The following is a 21,632-nucleotide window of genomic DNA, read 5'->3' on the forward strand; positions in this document are numbered from 1 at the left end:
TATATATATATATATATATATATAATGATAGAAAGTAACGTTTTAAGTAATTGTAAGAAGAAAATCGCTGCCCCCCCCCGGGGCGGCTCAGAGGGGCAGGACGGCCGGGGAGCAGGCAGGGAAGCCCCAGAGCCGCGCAACTTTCGGGCTAGGCGAAGGGCCACCTTTCCTCGGGAGGTTCCCCGGACCCGGGGGGGGTGGGGGGAGAAGGGAGTGGGAAGGGGCAGGGCCGGGTAATTAAATTCCGGTGCCCGGCTAATTGCTGTAATTTGACGCTAACTGTACACCGCGGGCAGGCGCTGGTAGCAGCGGTGCGCAGCGCGCCTCTCACGGCCCATTGAGCGCGCTCAGCGCAGGAGCCCCCGGGATCCCCGGCTCTGTCCACCCCTCCTCGCCCCCAGACCCCTTCCCCTGCCCCTCCCCGGGGACTGAGCCAAGCCCAGGACCCCGTTTCCCGGCCAGACGCTGCTGTCCTCCCTCGGTGTCGCCCTGTCTTTTGGCAGGCCTAGGGGTGACCCGCAGACGGGACAAGGTGCGGCGTTGTCCCGGCTGCGAGATGCGAACAGCTTTTTCTCTGCGCCTTCAAAGTGCAGATGGATGGCAGTCCCCCCGACACCCCCCTCCTCGGGCTGGGAAATCAAAACTGCCCTAAAGCCGGGCCGCCTTCCCGAGGCATTTCGGCACTCGAAAATAGGGTCGGGGGCGGGGGGTAGGAGGGAGGAGGAAGCGGGGGAAGAAAACAGGGGTGGGAGGTTCGGGCACCGGGAGGCCCGAAGCCCCCAGGATGTCCCAGAGGGGTCGCATCATCCCCGGGACCGCCCGGGATGGGGAACGGCGGCGGGCACCCCCCTTTACCCCCTCGTAGGGGGGCTGGGAAGATCTTCTGCGTCTCTCTTATTTCCTCCCAGCTCTCCCGGCAACTTGCAGCATCCCCGTTCCCCCCTCGGGCTAATTCGGAAGCCCCAGCCCCGAGGCGCTTTGTATTTAGGGCTGCTATTGTAGGCCGGTTATTGTTGTTATTATTATTATTATCATCATCACTGTCGCAGTTAGGAATTCGCCCCCGAGGGACCCGCCGCCCCCCCCCCGGGGAGGGGAGGAATAGAAGGGCAGGGGGCTCGCCCGTCCCCACCCCGGCCCGGGGCAGCCCCGGGGCTGCGCGGCGGCGGGGGGCAGCGCGCAGGCAGCGCGCAAGTAGCGCGCAGGCGCAGGCAGGGAGCACCCAGCTCTTTATGGCCAGGTGAGAGAGTCCCGGCGCAGGTAAGGGGAGGATTTACCCACAGGCGTCGCGGGTAAATCGCAGTCCATGACCAGCGGGGATCTGGGGATACGCAGCCCGCAGCCAGGATGTCCATCCTTGCCAAAATGGGGGACTGGCAGGTAACGCGAGCCTCCTTCGCTGTTGGATTTTTGTTGTTGTTGTTTTGGGGTGGTGTTGTTATTTTGGGAGGGGAGATAGGGCTGGAACAGGGAAAGGCGTCGGGCCCTGCGGCCGCTGGCTGCGGGGGAAGGAGAGGGCTAAATTGTGGGGTGCGCCTACCTGCGCCCCCCCAGCCCAATCCCACCGCTTGCTACCTGTTGCAGGGGGACAGCCACGCCGTGGGCTCCCCCGAGCCTATCCCATGGGGAAAAAAAAAAAAAAAAAGCTCCCCGCGGTTCCTACCTGGCCGGATAGGTGCCAGGAGCGGCCCCCGAGACGAGTTGAAATCGGGGAGGGTGGCTTGGGGGGTAGCAGCATGGCCCCGACCCCATGGGGCCGTAGGGTCCCCCCACCCCACGAGGGAGCCGCCACGCGTGGAGTAACTGGGGTAGTTTTGAGAAATCCCACAGCCTCCGGAACGTGCGGCCGCGATTTGGGCAGTTAATAAAAAGCGGAGGCGAAGGGGGCAGTTAAAGCACTCATGTTTTTGCTGCCGAAAACGATTTACTTTTTCCCGGACAGTGCAGCGCAAGATGGGAGCCCATCTTTTCTGCTCCCAACTTTTCGATTCTCGCGACTAAGTCTTTCCTTGTGCTGCTTTCTTCTTCTTTCTTTCTTTCTTTGGGGGGGGGGGGAGGGGGATTTAGGGGTTAGGGGGGATGTAGCAGTAAGTTTTCTGCGGGAAAACATGCAGTAAACAAAAATATCTCTTAAGTTATTTTCCAAGTTAGTCCGGGCGTTATTTTATCAGGTCGGCGCGCAGAAGTGATCAAAAAAGTATTTCATTATTATTATTATTATTAGTTTTCTCCTAAAAGCAACCCTTACACGATTCCACCTACAGGCTATCTGCCTTGAAATTCACTCCTGAGTTCGCCGTGTGCCCCTTCCCTCCTTTTCGCCAAGCCACCCCTGCGGCTTTGTTGGGCCGTGCGGAGCCGTGCCCGCAGCCTCGAGGGGCTGCCCCGGGTGGTCCCGGGCGGGGGGCTCCGCACTCCTCGGCCGTGCCCCGCCAGGCCGGCGCTAAGGCGCGGCGACCCCCTGGGTTCCCTCCTCCCCCGGCCCGCATTAGCCGGCCTTAATCTGCCAGCTCCATTTGAACCTCAATGGGAGTAAAACCAACAATTTACTCTCCTGCCATTTGCAGACAAAAGAGCTGGTGAGGGGAGAGGGGGAAAGAAAGAAGAGCATCGAGGGGTAGGGAATGGAGGGGGGGAGCGCTGCATTTTGGGGCTGGGGGCGCGCAGGGCAGCGTGTTTCGGCTCCCCCGTAGGCACCCATAGGGGTTCCCCGCGGCCTGAAGGGTTGCTCGCTCCCGCAGGCGGTGAATGCGGCCTCGGTGTCGGGCGGTGCCCCCTGGGGGGGTTTCCCAGGTCTGGAGGTCCCCTGCGCGCCCCGCTCCGCAGCGGGTATGGGGGCCCGACCCGTTCGAGCCGTGCCAGGCCCGAGGCAGCGGCCGCAAGGAGGGGAAAAAAATGGGGAAATGGAGCAACAGAAAAGAAACATTTCGTCTGGGCATCGCGGGAAACAAACAAACAAAAAAAAAAAAAAAAAAAGAGGAGGTTGGAAAAGAAGCCCTAGAGGAGGGCAGGAGGAGCGCTCAGTTAGCAGTGGATTGTTAGGCAAACGAAGCGCTCCACCTAAGAAACAACCCAAGTTTTATTATGGCCATTGTTCTGTCCCTCTGCCGAAGTGCTTGCAAAAGACTTTTTGGCTCCTGATGCGTTCGCGTTACCGCTCGCTCAATGCTGTCTGGGAGGTTACGTTGTTGGTTTTTGTTTGTTTGTTTGAAGAGCAATAGCCAACAGACCCGAGAGGAAGCAAATAGTTTGTAAAAGACAGAAGCTTAAAAAGTATCCACCAAAAAATATAATTTAAAAAAAATAAAAATCAAAGCCGGAGGGCGGCAGCAGCTTCCGCAGAGAGCAATCAGCCTGGACAGAGCGCGGCCCGGGTCTCGTTGCTCTCCTCTTGGGTGTTTTCAACCCGATGGAAAGAGGAGGAAAAACCCTAAAAAGGAACGAGAAGGGTGGCTTCTCGGCTAGTCCCAAACTCCAGGCAGGCGGAGGGAGCCGCGCACGGGTGGTCAAAGGCCTCTGCCCCCACGCGTGGCTCGGCAAAGCCCCGTGGCCCGTGGGTCCGTTGTACCTGTGTCCGCCGCTGCAGGTTGTTGTGCTGGAGAGCAATTGGGCTATTGTTGATATGCTAATGAGGCGATTAGGCTGTTGGTAAAGAGCTGGAAAAGGGAAAAGTTTCGACCATTAGAGGGAGATCTCAGAGCGCGCAGAGGAGCAGTGCACAGCCTCCGCCAGCCGCGCTCCGCATACCAGAGGCACCACTTTAGTGAAAGGCAGGGAGAAACAAATCCTCTCTCACGCCAATCCATGAAAATGCTTTGGAAACTGACGGATAATATCAAGTATGAGGAATGTGAGGTAAGCGCTTTCCCGGGCCGGGGCAGAGAGCCCCGGGCCCCTCAGCTGCGAGCAGGACCCCGCAGCATCCATCGATCTCTGAATTTCGTTTAGGAAAACTTCTGCTCCTTCGCCAGGCTTCCTCGCGGTCCTGCAGCTGGAGAGGGGCTGGGGTCCTTCCCCAGGAACTTCGGGGCTTGTGGAAACCCAGCTTTGTCGGCAGTGTGTGAGGGAAGACAAGCAGGACGGAGGATGCAGCAACGGTCTTGTCTCTAGGTAGATCCTCTCTAGATAAGGCTCTGTAGGATGCTACTACGCTCATCCGTGTGGATGGATGGCTGGATGGACGGATGGCTGGATGAATGAAAGGGCAAGGAGACAAAGGGAAGAGAAAGAATCGCTCTCGCACACCAGGTGCCCGAGGCACCCCTATAGATCTACTCGGGACCGACGCCTAAAATCCTATATTTCGCTGGAGCCGTGGCTCGCTCGTTGCGAGCTTCGCGCCTTGCGGGGCCAGCTGTGGAGCCGCAATCCGGGGCTGCGGAGCGGCGCCCCCCAGCCAGCCTCCGCCCCGCAGGGCCGCGCTCCCCTGGCTCTGGGCAAGGATTTTGGGTCCTCCTGGGAGTGCAGCGCCCACCTAACGAGGGCTGGGAGACGTTCAGCATAGCCCCGGGTGCGTGCGTGTGTGTATGGGTGTGCATCTGTCTCTTGAGAAAGAGGCGAGTGGCTTTTGACCTTCCAGAAAGGAGAAGACGAAGAAAAAGAAGAGCCGTGCCCGGAATGGTTTGCCTCATCCCAAACCAACGAATACCCTTGTCATGCGTTTTGCAAAAGTTGCCTGTGCCGTGCACTCGAACCGCGCAATAAAGGACTGCACTGTGCAAATGAATGTATTTCTTTGGTGCTGAGCCGGGCGGGGAGGCAGCCTCAGCCTCGGCGGAGCCTCTGCCGGCATCCATGCCAAGGGAGCGGGGGGGCACGCTCCCGTCCTCCCCCGCCGCGGCTTTTGGTGATGCTGTAGCGTAGGAAAGGGATGGAGGACTCGCCGTGCTTGCCGGAGATTAAATTATTTGGTGCTCGGGTCCTGGATCAAGCCGTTGGGATGAAGCTGCTCTCCCGGCGTGGGAGCCGAGCACTTAGATCCACTTGCTGGCGGAAGCCTGATTTCTAGGAATGAAGTGTCAGGGCTATCTTTCTATTTTTTATTTTTATTTTTTCTTAAGTGCTTTCCCCTGGCTGGACTTGGGGAGCAAGCCGTACCTCTCCCCTTCTTCCCCCACCCAGGACATGGGATTTTTAGGCGTGGGATTTCGTCCTCACTGCCTTTTGTTGCCCCCGCGCTGAGGGGATGTGGCACCCCGCTGCCCCCGGCTGCGGGATGCCACTCCTGGGAAGGGGATGCGGGCTGCAAGGGGGTTTGCGGGGGAAGGGGGGAAAAAATGGGGGGGAGGGAGCTCCTGCCCAGTGAGGGGCAGGCTCTGGGGAAAGAAAACCTGGGGGAGAGCGGCGGGGCGCAGCCCGACCGTTCCCGTCGCCGTTGCGTGGCCGGGCGGCGGAAAGTGGAGCAGCGCCCGGCCGAGGGAGTAGCTGGGGAGTTGCGCAGCCAGTCCGACGGGTTGCGCCGGAGCCCCGGCTTGTCTGGGCCGGGAGAAGCTCTCGCCGTGCCTCTTTTCCCGTCTCCCTCTCCCCCCCGCCCTCCTTCCCTTCCCTTCCCTTCCTTCCCCGCCCGCTGTCTTTTCCCCCCTTCTTTCTTTTCCCGGCTCCTCCGAGAGGGGGGCCGAGGGGAGCCCGGTGAATGCTCCCGGGGATCCCCAGCCCCCTACCCCGGGCTCGCCTCGGCCTCGAAGAGGAGGAGGAGGAAGAGGAGGACGGCGACGGGGAGGCGGAGGAGGGCTGAGACGGAGCAGGGGAGACACCCAAAAAAAAAAAAAAAAAAGACCAAAAAACTTTCCCAGCCGCTTTCCGGGACGCACGGAGGCGAGCCGGCTCGGCGGCGCTGGGAGCCCCCCGGCGGGGCGCCGTCGAGGCATGGACGGGGCGGCGGCGGCAGCAGCGGGGGGGGGCGGCCCCCCGGAGCCCACCCCGCGGAAAGGAGGCGGCGGGGGCTCCTCGGAGGGTAGCAAGAGCCAAGCGGGGAGCCAGCAGCCGCTCTTTGCCGTGGGCTTTGAGGCCGGCTTCGCCCAGCAGCCGCAGCCCGAGGTGCGCCCTCGCCGGCCCGCGGGGGCAGGGGAAGATGGACTGGTGGGAGGGAAGGGAAGGGGAAGGAAGCGAAGGGAAGGAAGGGGGGATCCCGCGCCCCCTCCCCTCTCTCTTTCTGCCCGTCCTCCCCCCCCCCCGCTCCCGCCGCACGCCCTCCCGTCTCCCACCCTCTCCCTCTCTCCAGATCTCTTTCTCTTTCACTTTTGCATGCCCTGCAACCTTTTAAAATGTTGCCCCTTTCCTGTGATTCGTCAGACGCAGCAGCATGTCCCCCCTCTCGCTCTCCCTCTCTCTCCCTTTTTGTCTCTCTCTCTCTCTCTCTCTCCCTCTCTCTCTCTCTCTCCCTCTCCCCCATCTCTGATTAGATACACTGATTCTTCATTCAATGGACGTCATTTAGAACAGGCTCTGCCTTGAGTTGCCTTCTCGCTTCACGCTCGATTTCCAGCCATTCTTCCCTTATTAAGTATTCGTGTAATATTAATAGTCATGAATATCTGCTATTAGGAGTCTCCAGGAAGGCAGCAGATCTGTTATTAGGAGCTCAAGTGAACCAGCAGCTAAGTCAAAGGAGAAAAAAAAAAAAAAAAAGAGACAGAGGAGAAAAAAAAAAAAGGATTAAGAAACAAACACACACGCTAAAAAGCGGGAAAAAAAGGCAAAAAAAAAAAAAAGAAGCGCAAAACCAAAAAAAAAAAAAAAAAAGCGACCAACTTTGACTCCTCACACCACGCCAGGATAGAGAGAGAGCTCGCCTTTGCAAGAGCCGATGAAGGGCAGCCGGGATCGGTGCAAGTTCTGATGGATTATCGTGGCGCACCCGCGGAGCAGCCCCGGCGCCCCGGTCCCCCCCGCGCCTAGCGCCGGGCTCCGGCCGCGCTCCCTCCGCGCCCGCGCAGGCTCCGCCGGGGGCTGTGCGCGCAGCTCCGGCCACTTTGCTCTGCTTTTTTGTTGTTGTTATTATCGTTATTTTTTTCTGCCCTGCCTCGTAACCCCCCGACTCTTCGCAGATGTTAGTGCACAGTTTTTCGGCTATGGTGAGTGGCTTCGCGGCTCTCTCGGAGGGGGATCCGGTGCTGGGTGTTGCTATTGTTGGTGGCGGTGGCAGCCGGGCTTTCGCATCCAGCGTGCTGGAGAGGGCTCTTTTTCCTTCCTGCATTTTTATTAAATCGGTGCTTTACCTTCCCTTCTCTCTCTCTGTCTTTTTTTTTTTTTTTTTTTCCTTCTCTCTCACTCTCGTGATTTTTTTTTCTTCGTTTCGTTTTTTTTCTCCCCCTACGATTTTTATTTTATTTTATTTTGTTTTTATTTTATTTCGTTTTTATTTTATTTTGTTTTATTTTATTTATTTTTGGTTTGCGAACGGCAAAAGGCTTTGCTTGGACCCCGCCGCTCAGATTTCTCCCCCTTGCCACCTGCAAACGGGATATTTCCAGCTTTCCCGTTTCCTTTTTGCGGGCCCGTGGCCCTTTCCCTCCGACCCCCCCTTCCTCCTCCTTCTCCTCCTCTTCCTCCTCCTTCTCCTCCTCCGCGGAGGCCATGCCTTTTTCCCCGGACGTACCTGCGGGCTCTTTTGCCCGGCCTCAGAAGCCTCCAGAGCCGGGGATCCCGCATCCCCCCGCCGACCCCTATTTCCCTCGGGCAAACGGGGGGCTCGGTGCGGCTTTGCCCCCGGGTGGTCTGCGGAGGGGCCCCGCGGCAGTGCCTTCGCCCCGACACATTCCCCAAAGTTGCAAGGGGAACGGGTGGGTGGTCAGAGCCCATTTCGGCGTCTTCTGGTAACAAGATGGCAGTGGTCTTTGATTTCCCACGTTTTTCTTGGGATGCATTAGCGGTAATCTCGGCGGCTGACTCCGTCTTAATTTTGCTCAGGGCCGGCAGGAGTGTTTTTTGGGTGGCAAGAGCGTTATTCTTATTATTATTTTCCTACGGCACGCTTAGAAATGATTCTTTCTATTTGCGGGAAATACCTGCTCCTGCAATGCCCGGGCGCGATCTGTTGTGAATCCACGCTGTGCCGCCGCAACATTTCATGAATTGTTGTGAGCAGTCCTGCTATGAGTAGTGCTATCGCCGCTGCTATCGTCGTTGTTATTGTTATTATTCGAGAAGCGAGAGTACCTCAGGATTTTGTTGAAAGGGCGGTGGGGGGGGCAGAAAAATCCTCAGCTCTGCCTCCGAGCAGGCGGATCGCCCGGCGGGTGAAATTTGGAAGCCGCTTTTGACGAGAAACAGTTTGATTTTATCTTTTGTTTTTCTTTTCTCCCCCCCTCCTTCTCCTCCCCGTGTCCTTCCCCCCTTCCCCCCCCTCCCCATTTTGACACCCCCACACCCTAGGAGCGCCACGACAGCACCAGCAACGGGACGGCCCGGCTGCCCCAGCTGGGGACCGTGGGTCAGTCCCCCTACACCAGCGCCCCGCCGCTCTCCCATACCCCCAACGCCGACTTCCAGCCTCCCTACTTCCCCCCCCCTTACCAGCCCATCTACCCCCAGTCTCAGGACCCCTACTCCCACGTGAACGATCCCTACAGCCTCAACCCCCTCCACGCCCAGCCGCAGCCCCAGCACCCTGGATGGCCGGGACAGAGGCAGAGCCAGGAAACGGGGCTCCTGCACACGCACCGGGGGCTCCCCCACCAGCTTTCGGGCTTGGACCCCCGGAGGGACTACCGGCGGCATGACGACCTGCTGCATGCCCCACACGGGCTGGGCTCGGGGCTGGCTGACCTGCCCCTACACTCCATCCCTCACGCCATCGAGGACGTGCCGGTAAGCCCCGCTGCTCGGGCCCTTGCATCCCTCCGGCATCACTCCCCACATCCCTCGGGGGGGCAGAGGGCAAGGGGAAGGGGGTCTCCCCCCAGACCTTCTCCCCACTAAGCAAAAAAGGGAGGGGGGCAAGGAGACCCTGAGCCCCCCACACAGAACAATGGGTTCTCGCGTTTCATCCCTGCACGATGCCTCCCTGTTAGCGTGCCCGCTAAAATATAAATAAATCAAATTACTGTCATCGTTAACAATATCTTTCCTTCTCAATGACAATAAGCTGTTACGATTGGAAGAATGTATAATATCACCACAGGGCCGTGCATTTGGGGATTTCTCGCTGCCTTGGGAAAAGCATTAGTCTGAAATGCGAGATCTCATTAAATGTCCTCTCAGGCAAACGTAAAGGGAAAGAGGGGAAAGAAAAGGGGAAAAAAAATAAAAGTGGGTGAAAGTGGTCTTAAAAGAAAAAAAAAATGTTCCCCATGATTACAGAATTGGCATACAGGATAATGACATCTAAAGTTGTAAGAGGATACGGGCAGATCCTCTTCTCCAAAGGAATTAATTGACAAATTAGAGGAGAGGTATATTAAAATGCTGCCTTATTCTTTTAGCAGTAGTGCAGAGGGATGACCTCATAAATCATTAGCTATAGGTTATCAAATTCTAGCCAGACCTGCTACACCCTATATTAAATTAAATGTTTGGAGCCTATTGGGTGGTGCGTTATTTGGGGGATCTAATTTTGTTATCAATAAATACAGATTAAAAAATGATTCCTAATTAAGCATGACATTAGCACGAGGGCTATTTACAAAGTGAGCCGTGCTATTGTTCAGTTAGGAAAGTGGCCTTATGCAATGTGATAGGAATGACTGCTTGTGATCAAAGTTCATCTTTCTGGGTTTCTCCCTGAAAATAGAATTAGAACATGCCAATAAATTTATTAAAGCCCACAGAGCTTGTGCTAAGGGGCTGAAGCTGCTTTACTTTGCAACGAGGAAAGAGGAGGAGGGAATTGTGGTATCTGGATGTGATTTTTGCTGAAATGCCATCCCAAATTACAGGATCAAATATTACAACAATATATTCACTGACAGTTTAATGAGTACAGTTTCGTGTTGCAAGGATAATGTTCAGATGAACTTACCTATTTTGGGGGGTCATTTTGAAATCTTTTGTAAATCATATTCGGGGAAAATAGTGAATTTATTACAGCCCTCATCTGGCTAAATTAGCCACAGAAAATTGCTGGTTATGTTTAGCAGTTTTGCAATAAACGCATATGTTTCCCAAAGTGGAGGATTTAGTAAGCAATTTGGATCCGTTAAAAACAGGTCGATTCTTTTAACCTGATATAAAATAACACGGAGGCAATAGTAAGAATAAACTAATTTGTTGACTGTGAGCCCCTGACTGCTGTAGGAACGTGACCTAAAATGTTCTCTTGAATTCCCCCTCACTGTGATTGTGCTTTGTTGCAGTGGGCTGGCTTGGGAAGCCTCTTGTGCAGATATTTTAAGTACAAATCATTTTATTTGCCTTTGTAAGATCTATGAATTAATAGCATTGCTATAGTTTATGAAAACCAAATGCCATCTGGTTTAAATCCTTAAACCAGCCCAGCCAATTTTATTTTACTCTCTGTAAAACTGAATCAGCAGGATGCATGAAGGAAGGCATAAAAATAAGATAATGTATCTTTTGAGAGCATTTATCTAGTTATGAAACAACAACAACAAAATCCTTTGCAGAAATTTGGGTCGTGGAAAGCGTGATTTTTCAAAATTTTCTGTTGCTGCAACAGCTAACCTTTAATAAAAGGGACCGCTAAATATTTAAGAAAATCAAGTAGACGGTGAAAATTATTTAATCATAAATATCTCTGTGGGATTTTAAACTTAACAGTCCTCCCTGTATGGAATATGTGTAGAAATAACACAAATAAAAGTATTATGCCACACTACATTTACTTTATGGGTTTAGGGTGCATGCATAAAGGGATCATATTTCCCCATATAGTTAAAACACAAGAACTGCAGCAGTAGTCATTTCTGAACATTTCTCAATTTAATTATACTTAAATCCAGAAGCACTTTAGGCAAGTTACAAATGAGAGCATTGAGTATAATAAAACCTGTAATAAAGCAACTTAGTACCATCCACCCGGAATCATTGAGATCAGGCACAATTAACAGGAGCATAAATCCAAGACAGAATGGAAAATGTTAGAATCAGTATTATTGTTGGACAAAGACTAGAGAAGGAAGTAATAGTTTTTTAAATGGTAATGCCTGTGTTTTGTAACGATTGCGAAATCTTCTATCTCAGCACCACTGGTGTTAATTTGTAAACACAGCCAGACATTATATCGCTTGTCATTTTTTTTGAATTAGAAAACATGATTTCATTTGACTTTCTAATCACGTTGTGGCGCGGGCGCGCAAAACCCCATCTGCAGCCTCCAGCGCGCAAAAGTGCGAGCGGACAATAGTGGGGACCCCGGGGCTGCAGGGGCTCGGCCCGGCTTGGCTCGGCTCGGCTCGCCCCGTCGGTGCGGTGCGGGCGCTTCTTTGTGCTCCCTTGCGGCGGGGAGAGGCCGGGCCGGGGAGGCAGAAAGGGAGGCTGGAGGCCGACCGGGCGTCGGGCTCGGCAGGACGAGTCCCGAGGGTGTGGGGTGGATCTTTGTTCTTTTTTGCTGTTGTTGTTGTTAGCATTATTATTTTTTCTCGTTTTTTGTGGAGAAGAGCGGGGAGGGAGGCAGGGTTCTTCCGTGCGAAGGAAGCGCCCCCGAACCCCGTCTCCTCTCCGCCCCCCCGTTGTCGCTTTCCCTCTGCCCGGTGCCCTCCGGGGCTTCCCTCCCACGCCCCGCTGCCTTTCGCCGGCGCCGCGCACTGACAGCCCGCCTCTCTCCCTTTCGTTGCAGCACGTAGAAGACCCCGGTATTAACATCCCGGATCAAACTGTAATTAAGAAAGGTGAGCTGCTTCCTCGTGCGTGGTGGCAGAGCCTGGGCGCCGCTGGCCAGGGGCTCAGAGGCAGAGCAGGGTAGCCGGGCTCAGCCCTGCCCTGGAAATGTCCAACAAAGCCGAGCCGGTGCTCTGGTGCCTCAGCAAGTGGCTCCCTTCCCAGCTCTGTGCAGAGCATCGGTATTTAATCGTTGTTACCAAACTGGGCTCTGGAGGAGAACAATCTCTTCCTTCCCCTTCGTGTTTTTGTGGCTAAAGTGCAGTGGAGAGTAGCTGGGCTGCTGGAGAGCAAGGGGCTAGATGCTGGGAGATGAGTTGTGCTTAGCTTTGTGCTCTTTGCTTTGCTTGAGATTGAAATTGCTGGGAAGCTGAAACTGCTGGGAGGCCGGTCCCGGAGCGGTGTATGCGGGGCACTGTCGGCATGTCTCCGCTCGGACGTGCGCTCCCACCGTGCTCCAGATGGGAAGCAGACGGATGGGAAGGCGGCACAGGGCGCTCTGCTCTCGGTGTGAAGGTGCAAAGCCACCCGGGGGTGCTGTGCCAAGCAAGGTGCCGGCTCACACCACTCTCCCCCCGAGCCCAGCCGCTGCGCTTAAAGTTTTGTCCCCTTCCCCTGCCCGCGAAGCCTTTGTCACGTCAAATTAGACGTGCAAGGGATAAATCTTAAGAGATGCTCTTTCCGAGCCGACATGATAATTGGCTCTTTTATTAGTAATCTCAAGAGTTCGTTTAACTCCTGGCGTATCTATTAGCCCTCCCAGAGCTATTAATGTCACAAGCCATCTATCCAAAACGGCGGGGGCCCCTTCGGGCCGGGGCTGGGGGGCACGGGCGAGGACGGAGCCCGAAGGCTCCCGCTGGGCCCCGGCAGAGGGAAAAGGGGCGCGGGTGGCCGCGGCCCCCCGGGAATCGCCTCCCTCGGCGTCCAGCGCTGGGCGCCCCGTTTGTTTTCCCTCTTCTGGTGGCGTTGTTCTGGTGTCGGGCAGCCGCTCCGCTCTCCCGCTGCGGACCAAGGGGTGCCTGCCCTCGCCTCACCCCCCCCCGGACCCCCCCTCCCGTAGCCCGGCGGCCGCCTCTCCTCCTCCTCCTCCTGCCCCGTCTCCCCGCCCGCTCCTCACCCTCACCGCCCTGCTCCTCCCTCCCTGCAGGCCCCGTGTCCCTCTCCAAGTCTAACAACAACGCCGTCTCCTCCATCCCCATCAACAAGGACGCGCTCTTCGGCGGGGTGGTCAACCCCAACGAGGTCTTCTGCTCGGTGCCGGGCCGCCTCTCGCTGCTCAGCTCCACCTCCAAGTACAAGGTCACGGTGGCGGAAGTGCAGCGACGCCTCTCGCCGCCCGAGTGCCTCAACGCCTCCCTGCTGGGCGGAGTGCTGCGGAGGTGAGGGGCGGCGGGATGGCGGCGGGCTCCGCTCCGTGTGTCTGTCTGTCTGTCTGTCTGTGCCCTAACGGGCGCCCGAGAGCTGAGATGGGGGGGGGGGGGGGGGGGGCTCAGCGCGCACCCCCCCTGCCGCCAGGGGTCGGGGCAGAGCCGGCAGAAAGGGGGCGGGGGGCGCTCCAGCCACGGCGATGCTGCCTGGAGTGGGTGCCCCTCCGTCACGTCATGTACCCCAATAGCAGTGGCACCCCCAAACCCCTGGGCTGTGGAGACCACCCCCCCCCCCTGCTGTAACGTAGTCCAGACAATTAAAGAGTGTTTGGGCAGGGAATAAACTCCAAGGGACAAAACGCAGGCAATAAACTCCAGGGTTAATTGACCAAAGTGGTCCGTCTCCTGTCCCCATCTCTGTCAGGAAGCTCATCTGTGGGGAGATGAACCCCTGTGCATTCGTCTCCCCGTTCATGTGTGGTGGTGTGGGCTCCTGACCTTCCCAGCTAGTGAAATAATGTACTGGCCCTCGCCAGAGAGCAGGCGGCCCCTTCAGGGACATGGCAGGTGAGGGTGCGAAGAGGGTTGTCACCTCACTGTGCAGCTCCTATCCACGCATTTAGCTCAGCTTTCAGCCCTTTCTCCCCCAAAACCTCCCCTCAACACCCCTTCAGTGGGGCATCCTCCCCCAAAACCTCCTCTCAACACCTCTTTGGTGGTGAATCTCCCCAAAAAAACTCTCCTTAACACCCCTTTGATAGCAAATCCCCCCCAAACCTCCCCTCAACGCCCCTTCTGTAGGAGCACGGTGTCCAGGGCCGAATCCTGTCCCTCTTTTCTAACCATCTTTCTGTCGTGGTGCAGGGCAAAGTCCAAAAATGGAGGGCGATCCCTCAGAGAGAAACTGGACAAAATAGGGCTAAACCTGCCAGCCGGGAGGCGCAAAGCTGCTAACGTCACCTTGCTCACTTCGCTGGTGGAGGGTAAGTGACTCCACGGGCCAGGAGGGTTGGTGGGATAAACCTTTCCCATTGGTTTTCCCCAGCAGGACGAGGCTTAGTTTTTTTTTTCTTTTCTTTTTTTTCTTTTTTTTTCTTTTTTTTCTTTTTTTTCTTTTTTCCCTGAGTCAGTGCTGAGGCATCGTTGTGTTTGGTCAGATAAAAACGCACGTCTCTGCCTTTTGTTTTAATGTGAAACAGGCTTGCATGAGTCCTGCAGACTCAGCAGTGTGTCCCACCGTTGGTTGATTTGCTTTGGACTAGATCTTTTCAGGGTCCTGTCCCACTCCCGTAGTCAGGCCAGTAATCCCTCCCCAGTGTAAACTGGTTTTGTTGGTGGCAGCAAGCGGGGGCTGCGGGCTTGGTCTTGCCAGTGCTGGATTAGAAGTTACAGGGAGCAGAGTCGCTGCCATCCTTCTTCCACCGGTGGACAACTAGGCGATCTTAAATGTCAAAAACTGCAGCCACGTTAGGATTCGCCTCCCTCCCGCCCCCAGCAACATAACAGTAAATCATTTGAGTTTTCCGACATCTGCATTTGAGAAATGCGTGACCATTACTTCCTGAATTAATTTGGGAATCCTTGACCTAAGCTATGAATTAATGGTGTCCTGAAAGCCTCAAAGTTGCACTCCCCCCTTTCCCTTTTGGTTCTCATTTTCAGAACATATGTTCCCTTCATTATATCATTCTCCTCTACTTTGCTCTGGCCAGAAAACGTGCGCTTACTTTTAACACCTTCAGATGTCCTATGCTTTCAGAACTTGGAGGTGGGAAGCTCAAGACTTTGCAATCATTTAGTTTTGAAACAGTTGCTTTGCCACCCTGGCTGGCACAAAGTAAACCCACGACCAGAAAATACATCCTCCTCCTTTCTCCTTACTTGTAGGTTTCACAACGTTTTGGACTGCTTCAGTCTGCAGAGTGCTTTTAACCTCAGCCCGGGCTGTGTAGTTTAGCTTAAGTTTGGTTGTGTAGGAGGGAATTTGTAGCTTTGTTTTGTTGTCACTTTGCGTTCTGCTAGAGATGTTTCATGTTCAAAGGGATGGGGAAAGAAGCACTGTGCCATGCCAGACTTCTTTTTTTTTTTTTAAAAAAAAAAATCAGATTAGTAGCTGTATTATATTTATACTGCGTGAAAATTACTGTGTCTTCATGTTTTTGAAAAGGCTTTGCAATTGCATCAACACACCGTACTAAAAAAAATCACGAGGGGAGAACTTGTAAAAAGTCTAGATTTGGTAGACACTTAACATTATTTGTGATGTTAATGAATATGGAAGATGTTTTATGGTAATCTATTGTTCTGCTTGGCTTTGGCATACAATGGCTTTAAAAGAATGATTTTATTTTTTTTTAATAAAAATAAAAAGCAAAACAGAGGCCTGATCTCCAGTTAGCTTAGTGGTGGTGGCTAATTTGGGGGGGATGATAGTATAAACATTGCTTGGGCTTTGAGTCCTGTAGCGATGAGGCAGTTTCTAGAGTACTGTTATTGTTTATGATCCGCTCCATTTTATGGAAACAAGCTCACTGGACTGAGGCTTTGAAGCTCTAATTGGCGCATGCGTTCTTCCGGAGCTAGAGCTAATGGCAGGAAGCCCTGCAGTAAAAACCAACTGGTTCAGGAAATTAAAACCAAAGATTTGAAAATCAACAAAACAGACAGACTCAGTGGAATGACCCTAAAATTCTCATGGTTAATCGTTTGGGGGTGAACATATAATTATATGCGATCAAGTTAAATTTTAAACACTTAGCTGTTTAATGCATTTTATTTAAAAGAGCTCTAGGAGTAATTATGATCAATATTAATCATTGATGCGTTGCAAAAGAATATAGAGACATGGCCGAGGCAAACAAATATTTCTGGAGTAAATAGCTTTGAATGAAATATGTATGAATGGCTGTTGTATACATGTGTATGTGTAAATGTAAGCGCACATTCTAGGTGCATGGAGCCGGTCTGTATAAAATCTGTTAGTCAATGGAAACTTTAAAAAGAAAAATCTAGTGTGAGATTTCACTTGTAATGGCTGGCATGAAAATACACATTTGCATTGCCCTAAACTGAAGCAAAGACAATTCCTACACGGTAAGACGTGATTAGCATTTCTTACCATACCTTTTTGTAAAGAAACAAGTCCAAGTCTTTTAGAAGAAACTGAGTAGAAGGTAGTACTTTCTTTCCTAATGGATTTTTGCCTCTCTGCCATGTGTACTGATGAGCTGTGTGTTTTCCTCCCGCATCCCCCTTTGCAGGAGAAGCAGTGCATCTAGCTAGAGATTTTGGGTACGTTTGTGAGACAGAATTTCCTGCCAAAGCAGTAGCTGAATTTCTCAACCGACAACATTCCGATCCAAACGAGCAAGTCACAAGAAAAAACATGCTTCTAGCTACAAAGTAAGACATTTTACCTTTCTGGCATGTTGCTCAGTTGTGAGGGGAGGGCGAGAGACCCGGGTTTGGGGCCTTTGTGTGCAAGTGTTTGCCACGTAGTCAGTGGCTAATGGTTTTGCAAATTGTGAGGGAGTGTGTGCCCTCACGCTCTAGGACTGCTGCATAACCCAGCTTGATCTCCATCGAGTTGGTTTGTGTGAGGATTACCTTGAAAGTGAGTTGTGAAAATCGTGGGTGGATGTTTAGTTAAAGAAAAGGCAATAATTCTTCAAAGAAAAACATTTTCCAGGTCTTTTCACTTAGCTTATCACTTTAGGTGGAAGGGGAAGGTTTCCCATTGACAGTAAAATAAAACTGGCGCATTAAACCAATTTCAGTTCATTAAAATCTGCAATGGTTCTTTCTTCCCTAGGAGCTTGGTTACTTAGTGAATCTAGGGATATTAAAAATATATTTTAAATGCCAATCTGTACGCAGTTAAAATGCTAGTGGAGTTTATCGTTGGTGGGGCTGACTAGACTTCCAGGTGGTGTGTGAAAAGAAAATGATTGTTTTGATATGTTTGCTGGAAATTAAAAGGGCTGTTTAGTAGCCCTTAATTACCATTGGAGGTGTCACCAAAGGGCACAGTGCCAGAGGGCGCAGGCAGAAGATGGGAGCCAGTTTATGGCTGGAAGACATTAACGTGGGTTTTAGAACACAAACTATTTCAACACGCCTCTAAGCTCTTGCTATAAGGTGTGTTATTTCCCCAAACGTTTGTGCAGCGAGCAGGTGATACAGCCTCACTTCTGCACCGTGCCCTCGTATCCTCCCTTCCTGGCTCCCTGGAAGGAAATTTCCAGACTCCAGTTAGCGTCAGCCTTCCCCTCTGTGGCAACGTCCCTTCGGATTTCGAGATATAGATGTACATATATAAGTGCTTCAGAATACCCTAATTTAAAGCCTCTGTTCCCCTCTCTGCCCTCACTCTTTCTTCCTGACACGTGGGCATGTTTTAGCCTCATGCAGAAGGAGGCCCGAGGCTCTCTCCAGTTCCAAAACATGAATAAATCCCTGAAAAACTTTCTTTGGATATTACTCCCCATCTCTTCCGTTCCCTTTCGCTGGAGAACTTTAAACTGTGTTACAGTTCTGTTCCAAAACCCAGCTGGGAAGGGATGTGTGTTTGTAGGAAGTAGGTGAAGGGGTGCGATGCGGGGATTGCTGGGGTGGGCAAAAGATGCTCGCGTGTGTGTGCTGCTTGTTGTTTGCCTGTGCATTGGCTGGGGCGTGAGGCATGTGCGCAATTGTGTGTGTATGCGAGGTGAGGGGAAGAGGTTTGTGCTTGCCTGCCAAGAGTGAGAATCGGGGGAAAGGTTGTGCAGAAGGACGGGTGGAGAGTGCGTGTGCATGTGTGCACTCGGGGGCAGCAGCCCCCTTGATCCAGGGCCTTGTGTAATCTAGCAGGGAGTACACACAGACTTTGCTGCTGACAGCGATGGTTCATTTCTCTCCCTCTCTCTTCCTCTCCCTCCTGCCCTCCCTCCCTCTCTCTGTCTCTCTGCTCCATTTGTGCTACAGACAGATCTGTAAAGAGTTCACCGACCTGCTGGCTCAGGACCGATCTCCCCTGGGGAACTCGCGGCCCAACCCCATTTTGGAGCCGGGCATCCAGAGCTGCCTGACCCACTTCAACCTCATCTCACACGGCTTCGGCAGCCCGGCGGTGTGCGCTGCTGTTACTGCCCTGCAGAACTATCTCACCGAGGCGCTCAAGGCCATGGACAAAATGTACCTCAGCAACAATCCCAACAGCCACACAGACAACAGCACCAAAAGCGGCGACAAAGAGGAGAAGCACCGAAAGTGAGGATCCCCCCCCCCCCCAAACTCCTCTCCCTTCCCCCCTTACAGCCCATCAGTCCATTCGTCTCCCTCCTCCCTCTTCCCTGCACCCAGCACCCCAGGCTACAGCAACAGAATGAGCGTCCTTCTGCCAATCTTGTTCTCTGACTCTGCAGGACTGCTCTGCCCTCTCCCCGCACCCTTTCCCAGCATCCACATTTCCATTTTTTCCCTTTTCACTTGCCCCTCCTCTCCCCCGCTGCTACCATCGTTTTACCACTCCAGTTTGGAGCCTAAGAGAACAGAACAGGGGGACGGAGCCAGCAAAGAGAAAAAGTTCTGTCTTGAGTTTGTGGACATTTTTTTTTTAAATAAAACAAAAGGAGGAAAACAAAAACAAAACAAAAAGGACCTTTTTTTCTAAAAATATATTAAAAATAATAATAAAAAAAAGAAATAAATAATACTAAAAAAAAATTCTATGAGCTTCACCGGACTGAATCACCACCTTCCCTTACATAAACTTCAGTTAAGATTGTAGCCATATTAAGAAAAAAGTGAAAAAAGTGCAACAGCAAACAAACAAAGAAAAGGCAAAAAGGACTGATGACATTTTATCAGTATTGTGAATAAACTTGAACACAAAACACAAGCAGTTCCATGTCATATCTTCAGTTATAGAACTTTTTCCTGTCAAAGGTAAAGCGACCAACTTGAACTTTCTATTGCAACACGGTTCACGGTTATTATATAAGGGAATCAGTGTTCATGTATGTATATATTTATTTATGTGTAATTTAATGGGAATTGTAAATATGGTGAGTCTGTTTTAAGCCTTTTTTTATTTATCTGGTGATCTCGTTTACCTCTTGTTTAGTGGGTTTTAAATCTTCCCCTCTTAGTTCATCATGTGGTTCATGGTACTTATTTAGATATCAGAGGTTTTTTGGGGGTTATTCTCTGGGATACATCATTTTTAGCCCTGTTGTAGCATGTTAAAGGCGACAATGAAGCAGCTGAACAAATAAAAAAAAAAACATGAATTTTTATATATAATTAGTATGACATTTAGTTTCTCATTGCAGAAAAAAATTAAGTGATGTTGGACCCTGGCAAGATTTTTAAACATGTTAGTGGTTTTACAACCTTTATGTGTTGTGGGAAATGAAAGAAGCTATTTTTATCCACTGTCCCTTTCCTGAAAGCACCATCAGAGCAATAAATTAATATTGTCTTTTAAAACAAGATTTAGCTTTTCTTTCCTTTTTTTTTTTTTTTTTTCTTCCTCCCTTCTGTTTTTCTTTTTCTCCTTTTTTTTTTTTTTTTTTCCAAAAAACTTCAAACATTTGGGACCACCTGGTATCCTGTAATTCCACTGGCCATATTGGAAGCAGTTATAGTTGTATTGTATTGAGTTGTGCCGGCAGTAGTTTCCATGCCTGTCAATGTATCATAGTCCTTTGTTGCCCAGATAAATAAATATTTGATACGCTTTATGTCGATTTTTTTATTCAGTGGCTGTCTTTACCCAGGCGTATTTTTGTTCTTGGCAGTATTTTTTATTCAGTATGGTTACAGTAATTGAGTTTAACTCTCCCTTGACAATTGCTCCTTGCAATAAGCAGCTGAACCCATTGTTTCCCTCAAGTATAATAAAAACTTACTTTCAACTTGGAGTTCAGAGCAGGGTATCATTTAGATATTCCACTGAGTCTGTATTCAGACAAATGACACAATAAAGCACAATGTATTCTTTTGGATAAAAAATTGTCTGTACTACTAACAAAATGACACACTATCTTTTCTTTAACCAATACATAATTTTATTTAAAAAATAAAGTTTTATTTTATTTATGTTGACCTCTAGGATTTTATTTATGTTTTTATATAGCATACAGAATTATAAGCCTATAAAATTTTGTACATGTAGTTGTCCTAAAGGAGAGCGGAGATAAACAAAAATCTATCTCAAGAAGGACGTTTTAAAAAGAATCATTGCTAAGCAAATACTGAAAATTAGGTGCTCTGAGGAAAAAACAAAACAAACAAACAAAAAAAAAATGGTGAATCAGACCTGAGTGCTCCCTCCTCCTCAAGAAAAAGAAAAGCTCCATAGTCGATGCCAACAACATCATCTCACGGTTGTGAACTTTAGTGAAATCTTGCAGGAGACAGATTATTTCTGATTGATGGTGTACGTTTTAGTGGAAGGCTCAGACTGACATTTTGAGATGGCTGTGTTAGGTCGTAAGGAACTGCAGTTTTTATCTTAAGTTTCTTCTTGTGGAAACCAGTTGTAAAATAGGGAAGTTTGCTTAAAAAAAAAAAAAAAAAAAGAAAGAAATGAAGTGTACATCTTGTAGCTAGGCTGTAAAAATGTGAGAATTCAGACTTTGAATCTATTTTCTTTGGCCCAAGGGGTAGGTGAAGTTTGGATCATACTGGATTATATTATATCACAGGAAAAGGGGCTAATGCAGTTGAGATTGTAAAGGCATTTTAAAGAGATGGTCTCCTTTAAGTGGTGATGATATTTTGGAGGTGGTGGCTGATTTTTCTCTCTTTCTTGACTCTGCTTCTCTCTCTCTCTCTCTCTCTCTCTTTCTTTTTGCTCAGGCAGAAATTGAGGAGGTTAAGAGGGAGATGTTTACAATAAAGCTGCAAAGAGAATTAACATTTGCTCATATATTTTGACGTTTGGTAGGGCTGGTGAAGCAAAGCATTAGATAAAGCCCAAGATGTTTCATTTTGCTTTGGTAATCTACTTATGGAAGGCAGTGTAAAATCAATCTTGCCAAGCAGAAAGAGAGTTGGTGGAGTCTAAATTCTATTTCTGAGAGCCAGCCAGTTTATAAAAATGGTGAATATTTTTTTCTTATAAATTGAAAGTGGTTCTTTTGAATGCAAAGCTGCAATTGTTTTAAAAACAGTTATTTATTATTTCCAAGAGAGACTGGTTAACTGTAAAGTAGATGTAACAAAATAATGAGGTGAATGAACCCTAACTGTACATATTCTTGACATAAATGAAATGCACAGTATTGTAGCAGGTGAAGTGAAGCATTGTCTATCAGGGCTGTTTTTCTTGGCTGCATCTCAGATTGTGTGTGGGATCCTAACCTCAGGCACAATAGCATTCATAAACAGCAATACATTGCTGCTCTTTCTACAGCAACACATAAATACTCATTTTTAAACAAAAACAATCTTATTAAATACCATTCATTCATATCTGGATTTACAGATGCTTGTTACTTTTTG

At 50.7% G+C, this 21,632-nt stretch overlaps 1 protein-coding gene across 2 annotated transcripts; it reads left to right on the plus strand.

Moving 5' to 3' along the window:
- The first annotated feature begins 5,404 nt into the window (after positions 1 to 5,404).
- Positions 5,405 to 20,468, plus strand: TFAP2A (transcription factor AP-2 alpha). Of its 2 annotated transcripts, none has more exons than XM_082754804.1 (7): positions 5,405 to 6,036; positions 8,374 to 8,808; positions 11,735 to 11,786; positions 12,926 to 13,157; positions 14,010 to 14,128; positions 16,406 to 16,547; positions 18,108 to 20,468. In XM_082754804.1, the coding sequence occupies exons 1-7, from the start codon at positions 5,866 to 5,868 to the stop codon at positions 18,394 to 18,396; spliced, it is 1,440 nt and encodes a 479-aa protein (XP_082610930.1). In that variant the 5' UTR covers positions 5,405 to 5,865; the 3' UTR covers positions 18,397 to 20,468. The 2 variants fall into 2 exon arrangements, with proteins under 2 accessions (XP_082610930.1, XP_082610931.1); XM_082754805.1 differs by lacking the exon at positions 5,405 to 6,036 and adding an exon at positions 6,222 to 7,073.
- Positions 20,469 to 21,632: the final 1,164 nt, after the last annotated feature.

Source organism: Aythya marila, assembly GCF_965140915.1.
Source record: "Aythya marila genome assembly, chromosome: 2".
Classification (NCBI taxonomy): domain Eukaryota; kingdom Metazoa; phylum Chordata; class Aves; order Anseriformes; family Anatidae; genus Aythya; species Aythya marila.